Source organism: Rhinolophus sinicus, chromosome 1, assembly GCF_057876585.1.
Source record: "Rhinolophus sinicus isolate RSI-liver-muscle chromosome 1, RSI-T2T, whole genome shotgun sequence".
Classification (NCBI taxonomy): Eukaryota; Metazoa; Chordata; class Mammalia; order Chiroptera; family Rhinolophidae; genus Rhinolophus; species Rhinolophus sinicus.
Genome location: NC_142501.1, coordinates 105,986,086 through 106,007,497, shown reverse-complemented (window position 1 = coordinate 106,007,497; position 21,412 = coordinate 105,986,086). Strand labels below are relative to the sequence as shown.

General features: G+C 39.1%; 1 protein-coding gene across 15 annotated transcripts in view; it reads left to right on the top strand.

The window, feature by feature from the left end:
- Nucleotides 1-21,412, top strand: part of LOC148759169 (ankyrin repeat domain-containing protein 26-like) — a 191,172-nt gene that overhangs the window by 143,135 nt on the left and 26,625 nt on the right. For all 15 annotated transcript variants that reach the window (XR_016018217.1, XR_016018098.1, XR_016018139.1 and 12 more), the window contains 4 exons: nt 9,883-9,916; nt 12,394-12,466; nt 17,514-17,553; nt 20,396-20,489. Coding sequence is in view for 11 of the 15 variants with exons in the window: in XM_088789816.1 (XP_088645942.1) it covers nt 9,883-9,916; nt 12,394-12,466; nt 17,514-17,553; nt 20,396-20,489 (241 nt within the window). In the remaining 4 variants the exon portion in view is untranslated. The remainder of the gene's footprint in view (nt 1-9,882; nt 9,917-12,393; nt 12,467-17,513; nt 17,554-20,395; nt 20,490-21,412) is intronic.

Genomic DNA, 21,412 nt, shown 5'->3' with positions numbered 1-21,412 from the left:
CTGTGGGCTCAAGCAGTGAAAGGGAGTATCACTGGCGATATCTGCTGGCTTAAAGAAGTTCACCTGTTTCCTTTCAGTCATTACTCATTCACTGGCGCTCAGAGAATCTTTAGAAATTTGCTGATGGGTAGTCTACTAACAAGTAGCATATGACCCTTTAAGAATTTAGCATCTTAGTGCATGCGCAAATCGTTTGCTCAATAAATGTTTATTACCAGCAGGGTTTTCCTGCAATAGTAGGAAATCGTGAACTTTCCTTTTAGTTGAAGCTGTGCGATAGACTGTCTCAGTATGTCTGTTAAGTTCCTAGAGCCCTGGCATAATCAGGATGGCAGGTTTAAACATCAAAACATCAAGAGCCTGAAGTTCGTACCAATATAGATGGGAACCATTTCAAAACTTTAGTTTCAGTGGTTCTATGAGTAATTTTCCATTGGATTAACAATCTGTGAAAAATAAGTACAAATAGACTGTGGTTTGAATAAGTATTGGGAAAATTATTCAAGTGGGTAAAATGAGTCTAAATGACAGTTTTCGTTGCATGTCGGTGCCCAAGTTTTTGATAAAGCACACGAGGATTATACCAAAGAAAGGAACTCTTTTACATACAAATATGCACATTATACACGACCATTTGGAAAGAGCAAATATAAAATCCCATGTCAGCTATAGACAAAATGTGTCCTCTGGGTATGTTTAGTTTCCTCCATATGTTGAGTCAATATTGACAATTTTGGAGACTCACACAGCAATCTGAATGTCAAGAATCTCTTACAGAATCAAACCTAGTCCCCCTTGAGCCTTGACTATGCTGCACCTCTTACATGAGACATGTGTTCTCTCGTTCGCTACTGGCCTCCCCTGCGTTCTTCTCTTACTTGAGTCAACTACTTTGCCTCCGTTAGCACTGGAGGTTATGATTCCTGTCTTATAGTACACGAGGTCTGACAATTAAGTTCGCAAAATCATTCTAGAAAAAGTACTACATACCTCATTGCTGAATGTCACTATGGTTACACTCGAAGTACTATCCCTGGGAAGCTATGAAGCGACGCCAGCACCTAGTCAACCCTTCAAAGCAATTTTGGAACGTTTTGTCTGGATTGGCCATCAGAACTGTCATCGTATTATCCTTGATAAACTGAGTGTCATCAAAATGTCTTCCTTTCAATATTTTCTTTCACTTCGGGTAAAGAGAGAAGGCATTGGGAGCCACATCAGGTGAGTAGGGTGGGTTTCTGATACAGTTATTTGTTTACCAGCTAAAAACATTCTCACAGAAAATGCCCTGTGAGCTGGTGCATTGTCGTGATGGAAGAGCCATGAATTGTTGTCGATAAGTTCAGGTCGTTTTTGTTTAACTTTTTCACGCAGCCTTTCAACAGTTCCAAATCAAGAACTTGGTTAACTGTTTATCCAGTTGGTACAAATTCATAATGAGTCATCCCTGTGATATCGAAAAAGGTTAGCGACATTGTTTTGACTCTAGGTTTGGACTGATGGAACTGTTTTGATTGTGGAGAATTTGCTGACTTCCGTTGTGCACTTTGACGCTCTGTTTCAGGGTCTTATTGGTACACTCATGTTTGTTTCCTCACTAGTGATAACACGGCCCAAAACATCATCTTGACTCTCAAAAATGTCTTGGCAAATTTGACTCTCCTTTGCTTTTGTTCATCAGTGAGCTCCTTCGGGACCATTTTTGCACCCACCTTTCCTATGCGAAGATTTTCAGTTCAGATTGTCCTAACTGTTTCTCTATTGATGGTTTCTTGCTCTGCTCTGCTTCTCACAGTCAGCGATCAATTTTGGTGCACAAGTCGATGAATTTTTGCAGTGTTTTCCTCAGTTCTGCTCGTTACTGGCGACGCTGATCTCTCTTTATCGGTGGTGCGTTTTCTCCCCTCAGAAAAACATTTAACCCATTTGTACACTGCCGTTTTCTTCATGGCATTATTCCCATAAACTTGGACTACAATGTCCCTGATTTCACTTCCACTCTTGCCAAGTTTAACAAGAAGTTTAATGTTTATGAGTTGCTCTAATGTGTGTAGCTCAGACATTCTCACGACAGCACACAAAAACACGCAACCACAATGATGAGCACCACTCAGCAAGACACCGCCACAGGTCGACACAAGCACATCTCTGAGACATCGGCATACCAAGGTTATGAAACCGTAGTGAACTGTTTGTACAGCGCTGCCAATGTAAATGCACGGTGGCAAATTCTCAAACTTAATTGTCAGAACTCTTATTTTGATAAACATTTCAAGATTTTCAAGACAGTCTATCTTGACTTATTATGTCTATTTATGTTAGTCTCTTTAGAACGATTGGATTTTTCAAGTTAGAGTTCCTAAGTTTTTTTGAAACCCTTTCTCTTTATATGTCCCATATATAATAACAGTCCCTTTACAATGTCTATATGTTTTATTAGTTTAATCGTAGTTATAGTTGGAGAGTTTATGCATATTGCAGATAGTTTTATACCTTTCTCCTTAAATTGTTCCTTAAAAATGCAAGTGATTTAGTCACTTTCATTATGCTAAAAATAATCTATATGAATCAGTACTAAAACGTTGATTGATAAGCTATGATAGTTTCATTTCTGATTTATATTTTTCCTAAAATATGAAATAATTTTAAGTAGCAATTGAAATGGAACAGGAGGTAAAAAGCATATTTTTTTTCAAAAAGTAGGTATCCGTTAGCGTCCCACTATTATCATTATAACGGAGACGAAAATTCATATTGAGCTTTCCGACAGCTAAGTTAAAAATCTATCATCTTCCTATCGCAGAGAAGTCCTGGGCCATTTAGTCATAAGCAATCAAAGTGCATTTGGAGCCTGAGTCTTTTTAACTTAAAGTCCATTCCCTTAGTGATCCTTTTGGAGCAAGAGAGCCTGAACGTGACATCTGGGTCCTGAGAGCATTGATTCAAGAGAAGCAAGCGCGTCTCTATAAGCTGGAGAAAACTTCACCTCTGTTGGAAAGCTCTCAAAACTGTGTCCCTGAAATTCTATCTTTTCTCAAACGTTTCTGTTTGCCACAGAAAAATGTTGTCAAATCGGAATTAAGCAAAAGTGAAATATTTCTTTAGTAATAGGCATATAAATCACAGTTTTGTAATATTTCTCACACAGAGATAATCTTCCTGGAATCTTCCTACTGGGGCTCAGTAGGAAGAACTTCTGGTGAAGTACATATTCTTTGGAATATAATTTAAAAAACACTACTCCAGAGATAAACATTTAAGTTATCAGTTCAATAAAAATACTGAACGCACTTACTACTGTGTTTTAGAGTTTGTAGTTACAGAAATGAAATATAGCCCCTGCCCTCAAAGGCTCTCGGTTCAGATGGGGAAGAATAAAATAACTGCAGTTATACTACGATAGAGGCTTTGATTGGAGCAAAGATTCTTGGAACGTTGGGCCTGTCAGTGTTTGAAGGGAGTTCTGGGGAATGAGCTTGCAGTTCATCTGCTGGGGACGTAGAAGGAGGGTATTTTAAAGGGAAGGAGCAGCTGATCACAGCACAGGGGGCTGCTCTTTATTCCCTATTCTTAGTGTATGTTTAAGTTCAGAGGATTTTTTTGAGTTTTAAAATTCAGCTTAGAAATATGTAATTTCAATAAATTGCTTCTCTGTTTTACAGTCTGGTTGCACACCATTTATACGTGCTACACATACAAACAATGAGGAAATGGTGGAATTTTTAATAAAGAAAGATGCAAACATAAATGCAGGCGATCGGATACGAAGGTATAGTTGTTTCTTCTCTTTTTCTTAACCTTAGTATTATTCTAGAGTGGTAACAATCGCTCGTGTCAGATTCAATCAATAAGAAGAGGATTAACTTATAATTATATAGTGAAAAATACCAACACATCATCTGTTGGGTTGAAAAGCAATTATTCTGACTTGGCAAGAGGAAGAAGCGTATCCTGCAGGATTCATATTCATATTTATTTATAATATTCGCTGATGCTATTTGTCAAGGAGTTTTTGTTCGTATGATCGTATGTTAGCTAATGGGTGTTCATGTTAACTTTACTGGTTTTGTATAGTAAGGGCTCTAACTTTTAGTTTATGATACAACGTTGGACTTAGTCTCTCTGATAGTTTTTTTAACCTCTACTTTGCATACAATTTTCCTGAAACTTTGCACATTAAACACAAATAGGAGTTGATTTTGTCTTTTGGATGACTCTGCTTTAAACTGTTTTCTTGGGAGAATACTGATGTCACTGGAATTTCCCGATATGACTATGAATGACCACTACCAGACATTCATCAGTTTTTTTCTTTTTTTATTTCTAGTCTATTTTGATGTTTTCATTTTTTTGGTTGAGTAGAAGGGAGAAAGACAACTTTCACCGAATAAACATTTTATTTAATGAACACAAGTCATAGGTGTGTAATGAAGAAAAAAGAAATGGGATTTCAAGTCACACAAGACGGGGTTTAACGCCTGTCTTTCCTATGTGTCACGTGCGTGACCTTGGGAACATTACTGATCATCGTTAAATATATTTCCTGATATGAAACAAGGATAATATTATATCCTTCAAGTGTGTTTGTGTGTCAGATGATCTAGGATTTAATACAGCGCCCAGCACATGCTTATCAGCATCATTAAGCACAATTCTGAGTGTTATTACTAGAATTATCATTAATATTATTCTGTCAAGCCTGCCAGGTAGCTTTAACTTGCCTGACTTCTAGCTGACTTGGAAGTACCAAATATCAGACTAAGGAAGAAACAGGAAACTCTTCATTGAAATCTTCACCCACTTCAGATAAGTGACCTCAGCATAGTTGCTTGTCTAATAAAGGACTTTAACTTAGCAACTTCTGTGCAGTACCCAGCTGGGGCAGAGGTTTTTGTTTGTTTTCTTTTTCTTTTTCTTTTTCTTTTTTCTGTGTCCCTTCATTTTAGCCTTAGACATAATTTACAAACATGATCACAAAAGAATGTAAATGGTCCATTCTACCCAGACAAGCAGTGTACTGAGCGTGGTAAAGTCTACCCAATTAGCTGTTTACATAACTTAAAGTTCCTAAGGGTGAAATTATCTCTCTGTTATTTTAGAACGGCCCTCATGTTTGCTGCAAGGAATAACTTCCCAAACATAGTCACGCGTCTGCTTCAGCAAGGTGCTGATGTCTCTGCTACAGATGTCTTTGGGCGGACTGCAAAAGATTTCGCTTGTTCAAAAAATTTGAAGATGTAAGTGTTTACATTAAAATGCTAGTTATCAGGAAAAGGGGCTTTAGAACAAGTTAAGTGTCACTTCCTGTGTAACAGGTGAGATGTCACAGTTTGGTTCAGGCAGTTGGGGAACGGCAGAGAGTGACTGGATGTCCTCAGCCAGAAACCAAACGAAAGGTCAGACGAGTTACAAGTAGCACACGGCACAGATTCCTTATTCCAGAACTTTGAAGACCTTTATCCCAGGGTTCTCAACATTCTCCATTTCATTCCAAGTACAACCCTTGTGCATTGGGTACAAATAATGTCCTTTCTCTGATTTTCCAACTAGTTGTTTGGGGTTGTGAAAGGTTCAGCATTGCAGGAAATCCTGTGTTTTCCGGAGGCCATCTGCTATACTCTCCCTCTTGAATGTTTCTAGAAGCCAAAGGGTTCCCTAAGGCTAAGGGAGACCATTGTCTTTCACAAGTCAGATGGAGAGGGAAAGAAGGTCGTTCTGATCATCTCTTGTTTCCGTCGATCTGTTGCTGCACGGTTGCTATAGAAATGAGTCCTGTAATCATGACTGACCTTTGCTCCCACGTTTCCTTGCTGATCTGGAATCCTCTGGGTCCGTGGTTTTCCATACTTGGACTTCAAAGTTCCAACATTCCTTAGTTTCCACCCACCTACTTGTGTGCTCAGCCCCTATTCCAAAGCACCAGCACCCTGGCCCAGCAGCTGGGCCTCCCAGCTTTAGCCACACAGAGCCTTCCCCCCACACTGGAAACCTATGCGGGGCCCGCATGTCAGCCCAGACCTTCACGATGAGTTACCCTTTGAGCGTCTTGTTGTGTCTTCTGCTAGCACATGTTAGTTGGCACCGTTCTAAGCTGTCAGAGAGGGTCAAATAACGTGCAGGAGAAGATCAGACTTTCCTTTCTCCTCTGTTACCAGATCTGTACCCCGAGGCCGCTTGGTGTCCCCCAGAGCCCCTTCCCTTAGGTCCCCGTAGGTCCCGTATCGCCCTTCCCAGAGTAGTGGGCACTAAGTTTCCTGAGATCCCTTAGTTAAGGTGGGGCCCTTAACTAACCTAGATCTGTTTTCCAAATAATGAAAATCTCCCAAGTGACTTGAATCTCCCTCAGGTTTCAAAATGGTTTCAATTGTGCTTCCCAGGGAAGCCAGTCAACAGAAAGCCCTGAATCTGAATCTCAAGTAGGTTATTTAACACTAGAATGGCTGAGCCCACCCATGACTCATCAGTATGCATGTGTGTCAGGAGGGTCATATCTTCCAAGTCAATGGGGATGGACAGGGAGGTTAAGCATCGTTCTAATGAGACCTGTGGGTTCAGCTTTTGAGGAGGTGGAGAAGGGACCGTAGCAGTCCAAGCCAGGTTTCACTCTGTTAGTTCTCTGCCTCTGGTGTGAGTAGCTACGGGAATAGTGGACTGTTATGTCATCTATTTAATGAGGTAATGTATTTCTAAATACACTTAGGTACAAATTGTATAATAGCTGAGAGGTCCTGAATTACAAACCAGAAAGGAAGAGGAGCTAATAACTAAAACTGAAAACATTTTCTGAAAACTGCAACATTTGAATGTTAGAACCTATGAAAAACACACACTGGGGTTTATTTGGGAATCCAATATAGTTCCAAAACTAAAGCTCGAGAAAACTCATTCCGTTGCCTTACTATTTCTCTGAGCCTCTTTTTGGTTCATTATTTCATTGAATCCTCTAACATCCTGGTAAAATAAGGCAGTGGATGCTTGTTTTATAGAGGAGGACTTTGAGCCAGAGAGAAGCACTTTGTCCGAGAACTGAATAGCTGTGGGTCATAGAGCTAGGACTTCTCAGTTTAAGACCCTTGCCCTTATGTCAAGCTAACTCCAATAAATTGAACACTAATGCCCTCAATTCATGACTGGTTCACCTTACTTTCTTTGTCTTCTTTAATCACACGCTTAATAAAAAGTTTGTAGAACGTACAAATTTGAAGCACATGGGATGATTAAAGTTTTATATTAGCTCTGATATTACCTGAAATGCTCTAAGAATTTCATGTCTTTGATAAATGTTTTTCATATCAGTATTAAGACAGTAATATCATCACCTTTTTTATACATAGCATCCAACAACAGATTACTGATTATGAGAAAGCAGTGAAATCTAAAGTGTTTTCTGAAACTAGCACACTAGGTAAGACTTCTGATAGTGAATTTTCCTGGTGGTCCTACCATAGATAAAGTTAGAGTAAAATATTTTTACTAATGAAAGAAATGTAAGAAAAAGAATGTGTAAACTGCATCTGTATGTTTTTCTTTCTTACTTAATTTTTGTAATAGTCCATCATTCAGCATTATTATAAAATTTTATTGTAAGTAATTAAAATCTGAGACAGCGTTGTGTGAAAAATTCATTTATTTTATCACGATCCCTAAAATCCCATATGATCTTTGTGTAAATAAGAAAGAAGATTTTTTCAGTTAGTATGCTGTGTTTCCCTCTATAATTACCTTGTAATGAATTGGACTTGTTATAAAAATGGAATCTTTTCTTTCTTTAACGTTTACTGCAAATGGATTACATCTAGCAAATGAGTACTTGTTATTACTCAGTGCTTGGTCTCACTAAAAATGTAATGAAAACTAGGAACTCAACAATATCCTCCCGGTCCTATAAACAAATTGCAAACAAGAACTACAAAACTAGCCAGTGTGCTGCCATCCCAGAAACATTTTTTTTTAAAGCTCTCTACTCATAGTATACAAGTCAGAAAAGCAACGCCTTTTGAGAAGCATAGTTTTTTCCACGGAGATATACCAACAAAGTCAGTATTGTCACCTTCGTTGCTCATAAGTCAAAACGGAATGAGACATGTTGACTTCATTAGAGGACGATCTTTCCCTGTGTTTGTCGGATAATTGTCATGACAGTGTAAGTTCTCTACAACAGGATGCCCTGTTGCCATCAGTCAAAGTAATAAGGATATTGTTGACATACTCCCTGTGCTGTGCGCTACATCCCTGTGGCTGTGATATTTTATACCTGGAAGTTTGTGCTTCGTGTTCACCTTCTTTGTCATCCATCCCCTCCACGCCCTCTCCCCTGGCATCCATCAGGTTGTTCTTCGTAGCTGAGGGTCTCTCTTGTGTGTTTGTTCGTTTTTGTAGTTTTAGATTCCACATATAAGGGAGATCACACGGTATTTATCTTTGTCTTATTTCACTTAACATAATACCCTCTAGGAACATCCACGTTGTTACAAATGGAAAGATTTGCTTCTTTTTTTGTGGATGAGTAATACTTTATATAAATGTACACACACACACACACACACACACACACACACACACACATCCTCTTTATCCATTCACGCATGGAAGGACACCTGTGTTGCTTCCATATCTTTGCTATTGCAAATAATCTTGCAGTAAAGATAGGGGTGCACACTTCCTTTCAAACTCGTGGTTTTGTTTTCTGTGGATAAATACCCAGAGGTGGAATTGCTGGATCTCATGGCAGTTGTTTTTTCAATTTTTTTGAGGAATCTTTATACTGTTATCCACAGTGCCTGTACCAATTTACAATCCCACAAACAGTGCACAAAAATTTATTTTCTCTGTTTCCGCGCCAACATTTGTTATTTCTTGTCAACTTGATCATAGCCATCTGACAGCTATGAGGTCCTATGTCACTGTGTTTTGCTTTGCGTTTCTTTGATGGTTAGTGAGGTTGAGCTCTGTGTTTCTTTAATTAGGGTGAAAACTGAGAGGCTCGCATTGGACCCCCCATAACATTTACAGGTGGAGTACGTCACATGCTCATTCCTACAACACTTAGTGGTAAACCAGTGACTGTGATTAGCTTAGTACAATCATTTTCTTTCTGGAGCTGAGCAGAGGCCACCTTCTCTGTGTAGTGGGACAGTACATATCCACACAGAGTCGTGCTTCTTCAGCGAGAATGAAGACTAAGGAATGGCCAGTGGGCAGGGAGCCAGCAGTGGTGACTGCAGTGGGTCCAGGCAGACTCTCTACCGTGGAAGGAAACGGTAGCAGAGGGTGTACTGATAACACTGGAGTCACAGAGTCTTTTCTATTATCTTGCAATTGGAGATACAACAGAAAGAGTCTGTTTCCTGTGTTGTGCGTTGCTGCAAAGTACAGTGCCCACCGACCCAGCTTCCTAATGAGAGGGTGTTTCATCCCAAAGTGAACACTCTTGGCTGAAGAGATGGAAACGTTGTACTGTGTAACAGCAAAATAAGTGTACATTGCTGTAACTGCGTGTCATGATGGAATGAGGAAAATCATGCAATGTCCTTTTCACATTGTCAGTTTATGATACTGATTCTACCGATGATACCATTTTCTCTCAATCTGATGGGTGTTGGTTAGTTTCATAATCATTGAAAACGGGACTTGACTTGTAGGTATGAAATTTTGATACACGCCGTTTATTTTTTATTTGATTTGATTTTACTCACATATATGTTATGTATATCTAAGAGAAGTAAAAATTCATAATATATTAATTTCCTACCAATAGTATCATTAATATGCACTCTACTATAGTCTCCAGAAATCTGTTTTATCACAGTATCAGTCTGATAAGTAAAGTTCTGCATTTTTCTAGTGTGGATTTAAATGTATTTTAATTGTTTTCTTTAATAGTGGACGAGTGTTCTAAGAAAGATCCCGCAAGCAGGTAAGATTTTATGGATTTCTAAAAATGGCGTGTTCACTAAGGGACTGCAGAGAACCGAACAGTTATTGAGTGTCCTGCTCTGGGCCAGGCCCTGTCTTATCTACTTACCAGTTGTTAGCTCATTTGTCAACACAATAGCTTTGCAAAGTGGCTGTGCTGTTCCGGCTCCTTTTTATTAATTAGACATTGTGATTCCGGGAGGTTGATTAATTGACCCATGGTTCCCTAGTTAGCAAATGGCTGACCTGTGCTGTGACCTTAGCCTGCGTGGCTCCCAAAGCCATTCTCCTGTCCCTCAGCCTGTCCTGAGAAGTTCCTGGGCAGCTCTGGAGTCAGGATTCAGATGCAGGTCAGAGGAGCTCAGAGAGTCCAATTTAGTTATATGTTAACGCTGATTTAGAGTTTTTCCTAAGAAACCCGGTTAGTCCAAGCATTTGTCTTCAGATAGTGGACAGTGTTAGCAGTAATGAGAACCTGGTTTTCAGCATCAGAATTTAGCAAAAAGTGAGCTAGCTGTGGCCACAGAACTACAGGCTTTACATGAGCAAGACCTGGTCAGTCAGGTGGTTTGGGGTGTAATGCCATCTACCCTTCTGGAGATGAATTACTTTTCCGTAAGTGAAAAGTACCTATGTGTAGGCCATGTTGGGTTAATGAAATTCAGCATCAAATTAGAGGATATTTTTAATTGATATCTCAACTAACAGACTTCCCAGTCTGGGTTTCCCTTCAGGGTGGTTCCTTTACCTGGTTCTATCAAGTTGTTTTCCTTTGTTCCCTAAAGTCTTTCTTCTTCTTCCATGAGTTTTCTTGATTTTTTAATTTCTTTTCTGGTTTTTTTTGGAGTTTCTCTTGTGTTATTTTTTCCATTTCTGCCAGCTAAGTCATCCATTATTTGGTAGAAGCAAAAGCATCTAGAATTGCAGGGGTTTAAGGAAGGTTAGGAGTTAATTATTTAAAACACCCTCTGGTAATTTATGCTGTGATTAACGTTTTGGTCAAGTGGTTGTTCACATGGAGGGTTTGTAACTCAAAGAGATTAAAGTGACTTATTTGAGTCTAAGTGAGTGATGGAAATGAGCTTTAAATTCAGATTCCTAAGCCCATACATTTCCTACTTTATCATCCTGTTGGCGATTGTTTTGCTAATAGAAAGGTCTAATGAACGCACTGGAAGCTGATCAGAATGGAATTAGCAGGAGAATCCAAGTTTCAAGACACCAGTGGTTCGCAATAGAAAAACGGGTTTTAGAGCAGAGATCACAGATCCGATCAGGCCAAAGGGATCAGAAGAGTGGGCTTGGTGACAAGTTAACACAAATCAAAATAAGATTGACACAGGATGTTGGCAGTTGTGTAGAAAAGTAGATAAAAATAAGGCTTCCAAGGGCGTACTGCTCAGGTTGCTGCTTTTTCATTTGGGGAAACTAGAAAATTCAAAGTTTCTATCTGAAATATTAAAATAATTTGGGCCACTGGAACGGTTCTCTTTAGAGCAAGCAGGAATGTGGTACCACCTACCTGCACCCCAGCTTACAAAGGAGCCTTAGATCCTTTCCAGCCCTAGGTTACTGGAGAGATTGCGGAACTGCAGAGATCTGTGGCCCAAGGCAGGTGTCTCGTCACCTCCACCGCTTTTCCCAACTCCCTCATGTCCTTCCCATGTGCATGGAGGGTTGGGCAGAGGAAGGACTGACTGTCAGATCAGTGATGGAGATGGGGAGTTGGTAACATGCCTGCATTGGGAGTGGATGACCGAGACTCCGTTTAGCTTGCTTCCCAGGAGCAAGGAAATAGTGGGTCGTTTGAGGCCGTCCTTGTTTCAGGAGTCTGCGCCTTCATAGGCTGCAGATTTCAAGGTTGGAGGTTGCCAGGGAGCCCTGAGGATGAGAGAGCTGGGAGTGGGAAGGCTAACAACATACACATTTGTTCTTTGACTTTTGTGCTTGTAACTTGCAAACATTTCAGGGAACTCACTGTATTGTTTTAGGATGAAAGGAAAGAATGGGGTCGTCTTAGTCAGTGCTTTCCATGTTAAAGAACCAAGACTGCCATTTCTGAGTGACACAGATGAGTCTCTGAAGCGGGGCAGACACTGGAGAAGTGCCAGCGTATCTTTCCACCACGATTTAGGTCATCAGATTCCTCGCAGTTCAGGTTACAAAAGTTATGTCAGTCATTAATTGGATTTTCAGGACTTCTGGTGAACACAAAGTAATCTCAGGCTTTGCCAATACATTCGCTGTGACTGTTTGCTGTGGAAACTTAGAGTGTGTATCTTCACACTCTTTCATAGGTTAGGAGAGTTGGAGGCAGAAATAGAGCACGGAAAACTGTTTTCAAACAGGCCAAATTTTAATTATATCAAGGCCCTTCATTTGATACGCAGATAGCTGATCTACCACACCATTTTTGTTGTTGTTGCTTTTGTAAAGGAAGGAACTCACTTATTTTTCTTGTGTATCTTTACCCCGCAGTCTTCCCTGCAAACCTGGCATTGATGGTTCACGGTCTACACCACAGGATAAAGACTTCAATATTGAGCCCAAGGTAAAGTGCACCTGTGTGAAATTAAGTTCCTTACTCTGCATTTGGTTTTGTGTAGTACTTTCTCTTACAGTTTAGTAGGGGTCCACCTATCATTGTTTTATGTTTGTATTAGAAATTGGTGGAGTAAACCAGTTTATAAGATAGGACCAGTTGAGGTGTTTTTTGTTTGTTTGTTTGTTTGTTTAAACCCTTCTAAGTACTGAAGATGGGGACGAAAAACCAGAATGGGCTGGGAAATACACTGTGATAGGACAATTATATTGGGAGGTTTCTCACAGCAGAGGAGATATGATATCTGATGAAAGGGAAAGATTCTTAATGCGACATTTATTTACACCAGCGTGAGTTTTATACACTTGCCTAAATGAAATCTTTAATGGATCCAGTTACTTATTGTAATAGTCCTGAAATCTTTCTGAAGCCTTGCAGTTTTAAAACTGCATAGCATATCTTATATAGGTTTCTTTTTTTACACTTTTTATTTTGGTATCATATAGTTGTGAAGAGGAGATGTTTTCTTGTTTCTTTCTTGTTACTAGTTCTTCAGTTACATTCATTTAACATTTGATATTATTTTATATTAGTTGCACGTGTGCTGGGTCCATCATTTAGATTAAAATAATAGTGGAAATTGCGGAAAGTAGAACTGAATTTCTTTATCTCAAAACCCATATTAAAAGGGATTCCACTGTATGCTAAATCATTGCATTATGAATATATTTAAATGTCTTCATCCGATGGAAAAGTACATGTTCTGCCTAAAATGATGATTCTAGAAGCAGTGATTCTTAATAACCGTATGGTAAAATGTCAGATTTCAGAAATTTTTTCTTGTTGTTTTTAATTTTTTTTATTTCCGTTTCTGTTGACATTCAGTATTATATTAGCTTCAGGTGTACACCGTAGAGGTCAGTCATTTATATACCTTACAAAGTGATCCCCTATCAGTGTGGTCCCCCGGGCCCCATACGTAGTTATTACAATATTATTGACTAGACTATGTTTGCAGTACTTCTCAGCCTCATGACTTTTTGTAACTGCCTATTTGGAATCTTAATCCTTTTAACTTTTCCACCCAGCCCCCCAAAAGCCCTCACAGCAGGCCGTGATCAGTTTGTTTTCTGTATTCATGAATTTTTTTCTCTTTTCTTTGTTCATTTATTGTGTTTTAGATTCCACAAATAAGTGAAATCATGTGGTATTTGTCTTTCTCTGTGTGACTTATGTGACTTAGAATAATACCAGCTAGGTCTACCCATGTTGTTGCCAGTGGTAAGATTTCAACTATTTTTAAATGTCCAAGTAATATTTTAGTGTATAAGACGCTCGACAGTTAAGTCAGCGAACTCATCCTTGAATAAATGCTGCGTATTTCATTGATGAATATCACTATTGTCACCTTCAAAGCCATGCACTTAAGGCAGCGCCTAGTTCACCCTTTGAAGCAATTGTAGAACTCTTTCTGGAATGGCCATCAGAGCTGTTGACATATTAGCCTTGATGTAATGAATGTCATGAAAATGTCTACCTGTCAATATTTTCTTTGTCTTTGGCTAAAGAAAGAAATCACTAGGGGCCACATCAGGTGAGTAGGGAGGGTATTGCAAAACATTTATTTGTTTACTGGCTAAAATCTCCCTCAGACACAGTATCGTGTCAGATGGTGCATTGTCGTGATGCAAGAGCCATGAATCGTTCTCAAAAAATTCAGGTCGTTTTTATCTAACTGTTTCATGCAGCCTTTTCTGCACTTCCAGATAATAAACTTGGTTCACTGTTTGTCCAGTTGTACAGATTCGTAATGAATAATCCCTCTGATATCAGAAAAGGTTAGGAACTCGTTTAGACTGTTGATTTGGGTGACGGAAATTTTGGTCATGGTGCATTGGCTGACATCCAATGTGCACTTTGACGCTTTGTTTCAGGGTTGTGTTGGTACACCCATGTTTCATCATCAGTGACAACATGGCCCAAGACATCGTCTTGCCTCCCTAAAAGGTGTTGGCAAACTTCACTCTCTTTGCTTTTGTTCATCAGTGAGCTACTTCGGGAATATTTTTGCACACACCTTTCTCGTGCCAAGATTTTCAGTTCAGATTTTCCTACCTGTGTCTGTATCAATGTTTAGTTTGGTACAGAAATAAAAAGTCACAATCAGCCCATGATTCTCACGCACAATTCAATGAATGAATTTTTGCAATGTTTTCATCAGTTCTGCTTGTTACTGGCCACCCTGACCTGTCTTCATCGTGGTGCATTCTGTCCCCTCAGTAAAACGTTTAATCCATGCGGACAGTCTTTTTCTTCATGGCATTATTCCCATGAACTTGGACTAAAATGTACCAGATTTCACTTCAACTCTTGCCACGTTTAACAAGAAATTGAATATGTGTTCATTGTTCTAATTCAACCTCAGACATTCTCGCGACAGCACGCAAAATCACACAACAACAAAGATGAACACCACTCAGCAAGATACCACCCCATCGACACAACTAGAGCTGTGAGACACTGATATACCAAGGTTATGAAACCTTATCGAGCTGTTTGTACAGTGCTGCCTATGTAAGAGCTAGGTGGGAAGTTCACACACTTGCTTGTGAGACCGCGTATAGGTACCACTCTTCTTTATCCAATATTTCTCAATGGACACTTAGCTTACTTCCGTATCTTGACTATTGCTAATAATGCTCAACAAACCTATGGCTTCAAGTATCTTCTCGAATTAATGTTTTGGATTTCTTTGGAGAAATACCTGGATGCAGGAATGCTGGGTCTCGTGGTAGCTCTAGTTTTCAATTTTTGAGGGACCTCCGTATTGTTTTCCATTGCAGCTGCACTGATTTGCAGTCTCACCAACACCACACGAGGGATCCCTTTTCTTCACCTCTTCACCAACACTTGTCTGTTGATGTATTGATGATGGCTATTCTGACTGTGTGAAGTGATAGCTCATTGCGTTTTTAAGTTGCATTGCTCTCATGATAAGTATCATTGAACATCTTTTCGTTACGTCTCTTGGCCACCAGTGTGACTTCTTTGGAGAAAAATCCATTCAGGTTCTCTTCCCGTTTTTTAATTCATTGTTGTGTTTTTGGTGTTACGTTTTTTGAGTTCCTTATATATTTTGGATATTAACCCTTTATTAGATGTATTATTTGCAAATATCTTCTATTCATTTGGTTGTGTTTTCATTTTGTTGAAGGTTTCCTTTGCTGTGCAAAACTTTTTAATTCGATGTCATATATATATGGGTCTTGTTTTCTTATCCATTCAGCCACCTTATTACCACCAGAGTATACAACATTCTCTCCGAGATGATTTTTTTCACTTTTTAAATCCTCTTCAGCAATCGGTTCATTTCATATTATTCTTAAGAAACTTTATTAACTTTGGTGTCCATAGTTGTTAAAGCTAAGTTGAAAATTCTTTCATATCTCAAACTCAGACATCCTGGTCACTTGATTTCTTAGTCCCTTTCTTCTTTCAGTCCTGCATGACAATCGTTGATGTATTTGAAGACTTTTAAATCTTCAACTTGGATAATCCTCGTTTTATTACTGTATTTACACCAGATTTTCCCTGCAGTATTTAACTACCATGTTATATGCAGTAGATAGGTAATTAGACTTCTACTGTACTGTTTGTTCTCAGGGAAATAAAGAAACCATGTGAATTTTAAAACGGGTTTTATATATCTTTCATACATATAGCAGTGCTTCAAAATGACTTGTGATTCTGGAATCACGAAAGAATTTCTCTTCTATTTTAAACTTATCTTTTACAAATTATTTTTAAATAGTTGTCTTCTAGTAGCATCATGAATTGGTGATTGACAATTTTTTTCATTAAACTTAAAATGTTTATTATGATAATATCCCAGAAATAAGAAGTTACATATATCCATAGAAGGGTATTTTATATTTTAGGTTTTGAAATATGTAATTGAAGAATTGAATCCCACGTTTCTATACGTCTGCTCTTGTTTTATTTTTAAAGTTTCACAAGATCTGTGTAGGCTTTACATTATTGAATGATATCAGCTGAGTATGTTTTATAAACATCTATCTCCTTAAATCATACGCTTTTTCTGAGTAAAGTCATCTATTTCTACTTAAATGTATCTATCCAGATTTTCCTTCTAAGTCCCCTGGCTGGCTCAAATTTGATATGTCGCAAAGTGAACTCATGCCCCGAAACTTCCTTTTTTCCTGACTGTCTCTAGTCTACTCTGTCATCTGTTTTCCCCAACCTAGCAGATAGCACCATTGAAATACCGAAGCAAGAAAAATCCTGGACCCCAGCTCTCCCTGGAATCACCACATCCAGTGACTCACCAACTTTCATATTTTCTACGTGCCTGCCATTTTTTAGGAATTACTACCGTAATTCACTTTCTCACATTTAATTTTGAAGGACTCTTTTGTAGCATTGCATCCCTTATGTTTCCGTTTAAATTGCAGCTGGAGTCACTGTCCTAAAATATATTTCCAATGATGCAGCAACTCTGCTTGATGAATGGCTGTCCATTACATGAGGGTAAAATTCATGTGCTACCTGACACTTGCCTTCTTTGGCTTGGTTCTGATCTTGCAGTTTTATCTCTCCATCCCATTCTCAGTGGTTCCGGTTTACCTCGTTCCTTTGGTGCCCTCCCTTCCTATATTGACTCATACCTCATGTTTTTGTTCCTGCTGTCCTTTCTAGAATCCCTTCTCTCGCCTTCCCTCTGTACTTAGCATAACTTTCAAGGTGCAGCCCAGCTTTGCAGCACCTCCTGAGCTGCACTTACTCTACTTTATTCAGTTCAAGTGTCCAAACAGCCAGTGATACTTTTCTAATGGTTCTCATGTACCTCTACCCAGACTAGAATTAGGACAACTTCTGGTATTTATATTTTCAGCTTCTCTGCAGTTGGCGCCTATGATTTGATGAATACGGTTAATGTTTGTGGTCTTGAAAACTGATGGAATGAGTGAGTTAATGAGCAAGTAAATGAATATGCTGTGTTGTTAAGTTGGGTTTTTGTGTTGTTTTGTGTTTATAGGACAAACCAACAAAACCGGCAATCAGAAAAAAAGAAAATGGTATGGATATTATTGAAAGTGCTCCACAAGAGCACACCAAAAACGATAATTTGACTCACGTTGATGGAGTTCACCAAAATAATAGAAGTGGTATTTTAATGACTACCTATGCATTTTTAATAGCTTCAATGTTGGTAGAAAAAAATATAGCCTGTGTAGTTCCAAATGTGATATTCATTTCTATTAAGTACTTTTGTTGTTGCTAAGTTTCTTCAAATGTATCACAACTACTACCAACATTTCTTCTTACAAATATATCAACCCTCTGTAATTCTTCTCTACTATGGCTTTTATCTGATATTCAAGAATGGAGATAGACTTGAATGTGTATTTAAAATGCATAGTAATAAATATTCACATTAATGTTTCTGTGACTGCATTTTATAGTCCACATGTCAGCATTAGGATTAGGAGAAGAAGAAGATGTAAAATCACCCGGGGATTCTGAGGTACTATCTTTCATTATTATTTTTATTACCGTTATTACTTAAATATCAGCATTCAGTGATGTGGACACATAGGAGGTAGGCTTTGACTGTACTTCGTCACCTCTGCATTTCCCCATACAAATTGTTTTCTCATGGTTTAACCTATTATTAATACAAGAGCTATGTGCTGAATATAATAAGACTGCCTAGCACAATTCTGCTAACTGCAAGGTTCCCTGAAAGAAGGCCGTGTAGTACAATACAAAACACCGAAGCCTTCAAGGTCATAAGGAATCAGTTGGGGTTCTGAAGTTAACTTTCCCCGAAACTCAAGAATTGTTCCAAGTCGACCTATGGCCAGATATCTGATCGTGGTTTTTGTGGGTGTGTAAATGTCCTAATGAGATTCAGAACGAAAGCGTTTGGAGTGTAGTTGTTTTATAACTGGGAACGTGACAAGATAATGCGTGGTACTTCAAAGTCTTATTATATTTGTATTGTCAGGTAGATCTGCAAGGAGCTTTTCCAGGGCAGGAAGAACATGGTGCATAGTAATAAGTAGACAGGATTCTACTAAGAGCACTTTGGCTGAGCGCTGGTTTAATGTGCACGTACATCAGTATTGTGTCTGTGAAAGCATTTACTCGCTCCTTCCACGCAGTCTTGTTCAGTTAAAAGAGCAGGCATTGGGTAACTTTCTGCCAACCAACCTGTGGTAATATAAGTACAAAGTAATGATGAGCAAATCTGAGGTGAAAGCTGTGAAAAGAGATAGGAAGGGAGTGATTTTGATATATGCGTCTGGTGCCTAACGATACAAGCAGTTTATTTGAAGCCTGGGAACGTGTTAGCATCCTGGATTGGTCACCCACTAACTATGGGATCTTGGAAAACTTTTTAACCTGCCCATGTCGGTGATCTGATTCATACGATGGTGGTCACACCTACCTTTCAGGTATGTGTAATGAACAGATGTGATAGCAAAAGTGCAAACACTTTGTAAACTGTAAAGGGTGCTGTGGAAATATAAGACACAGTGATCACAGTGGCTTGTAGTGACTTATTAATATCGGGACACTTTCCATAGCCTGAAGGACAAGGAATGGCAGTGGTGACAAGAACAGAACGGGAAAGTTACAAGGGACATGTGGATTTCTAATTTGGGGGTGTTAAGGTTCAGGAGACTGTGACTGGCCATGTCCCAAAGGTCTGTAGTGGTTTGGGGCGTGAGGCCTTCTTGAAGCAAATGTCTGTTATTGGATACCAACTGTGTGCCGGGCAGTTTGGCACTGAGTGTAGACGTTGAGGGGGTTAAGCTGTCGTGGTAGGACCAGAAAAACAAGTACACAACGCAATCTTCCCATAAAGAAAATGGCGAATGTTAGGTAGAGAATAAGGGGGGGGGGGGTTACAGTAGGAATGGGAGTGGGAGTTGAATTTAAGTGGTCAGAAAAGTCCTCTCTGAGTGTGACAGAGCTGCCAAGTGAAGCATGAAAAGTAGCCAGTCATGTGAACGTCTAGAAGCAAAACCTGCTGGACAGAGACAACAGTGGATCGCACTGCTCGTCATTTACTCTGATGTCTGAGAAAGGCCAGGAAGCAGGCAGTGTGGTAACCATCATGAAACCATCTTTATATCTGTTGTTTTGTGTAGAAGAGGAATACAATGTGCATGATTAGTGCCTGGCCCATTTTAGATGGTTACTAAACATATATTCTTATTTTTTCCCCTAATGGAAACTTAAACTGTAATATTTCTGAAGAGTTCATAACTACGGAAAAGTTTTGGCTATTATTTAAAGATAGTTTTTAAAGGAATATTTTTCTGACTTCCTTGCCATTTCATTCAACCACTTTTCCTATCAAAACATTTTATCAAATAATAGTTTGCTTTTTCCAAGCCCTTGTTTACCAAAATGAAGTAAGTTCAAAATAGTTCTGTTTATCCGCAACGTGATGTACACCAACGTTTCTTATCATGTCAGCCATCTTATTTTTGCACTAAAGCAGTTCTGTCAGTTGAAATATTTAAAACTTGGATTAAGTGCACTTCTTAACGTTTTTGTGCACATACTTATTTTCAAAGTGTCCTACCATGCTGGTGGGAATGCAAAGTAGATTTCGGGGTTTGAAGTTAGTTCCTTGGTGAAGTGAGCGTAGACAGCAGTGTTGTGTCTGTGAGAGCCTTTGCTCTGGTTCCATGTGCACTTTTGAGTCAGACAGGAGCCAAATGAAGACGAAAGAGGAGGCCGGTCTAGACATCGTCTCCAGGCTTTTCTTTTAGATGGTTTGGTTTATAAGACATGCTTGTCTTATCGTTCAGTCTAATTCCTTTTAAAGGGGGGAATTCAGATATGTTTTTAGGATGGATTAGACATCATTATACAACTCATGATGGATATAAATTTTAACAGAGTATTCCTGGAAGACGTCCAAAGAAGTATATTGATTCTTTCCTGTTCGCTGACCATCAAAGAGGAAAATATGTCCTTCCTACACAAGTCGAAGGTAAGACCTGAATTGTGGAATAAAGTCATTCACCTGATTGTTGACTTGAAACATGAATATGATATAGTCTAATAGCCAAAGGACATCACCTATTAGACGCCTACTGAGGAAAATTAAGTGAAAAGGACAAAAGTTGTATAGTGCTCAGTTATCGGCTACAGATTCAAATGGGAGTGCAACCACAGGAGCTCAATTATTTGTTCCATTTCAAGATATTCCGTCACGAGAGTCAGGAAATAAAGAAAGGAAAAGAATAAAAGAGGACTGAAGAAGGACAAAGGCAGAAATTATGGGGAGTCAATGAAGGAAAATGAATCAGGTATACAGAGCATAAGCTAGTAAATAATTGTTTAGAAAAAGGAAGAGCAGAATTTTTGAAATATGGGAAGAATAGAAAGTGAGCTTCCAGTACCAAAATGTGTCCAAGCTTTTCTTCTCGTAGGGACGAGTTTGCGGATTGAGATACGTGGCCACGTAGAACTCTATTTATCCACCATCGATCAACTTAAGTCTATGTGGCCAGCTGTAAATGTATATAACTTAATGCCATATAAAATACTATTACTTCATAGGGTAGTATCCTATAGAGCAAAATAAGAGCATTGGAATGAAGCAGAGAGCAGGATCAGTTATGGGCTATTCAGGGCGGCAATAACCTGACCAGATGTCCATGAGAAAGTCCATGACTCTGAATGCAGTTGCATTTCGGGGGAAATGATAGCAGCAGGTCTTGTATCCGCATGTCTCACAAGGAATGAGGGGGCACCAAGGTGCTGGTCCACAGACCATGCTCTGTGCAGAGAGGGGGCTGACTTCTCTTTAGAGAATTCTGGAAGAGGAGGCATCGGATACTTGAAGACATAACAGGATCGAGGAACAGCATTATTTTGTGTGTGTTTTTCTGACCTTGTTTACGACCAAAG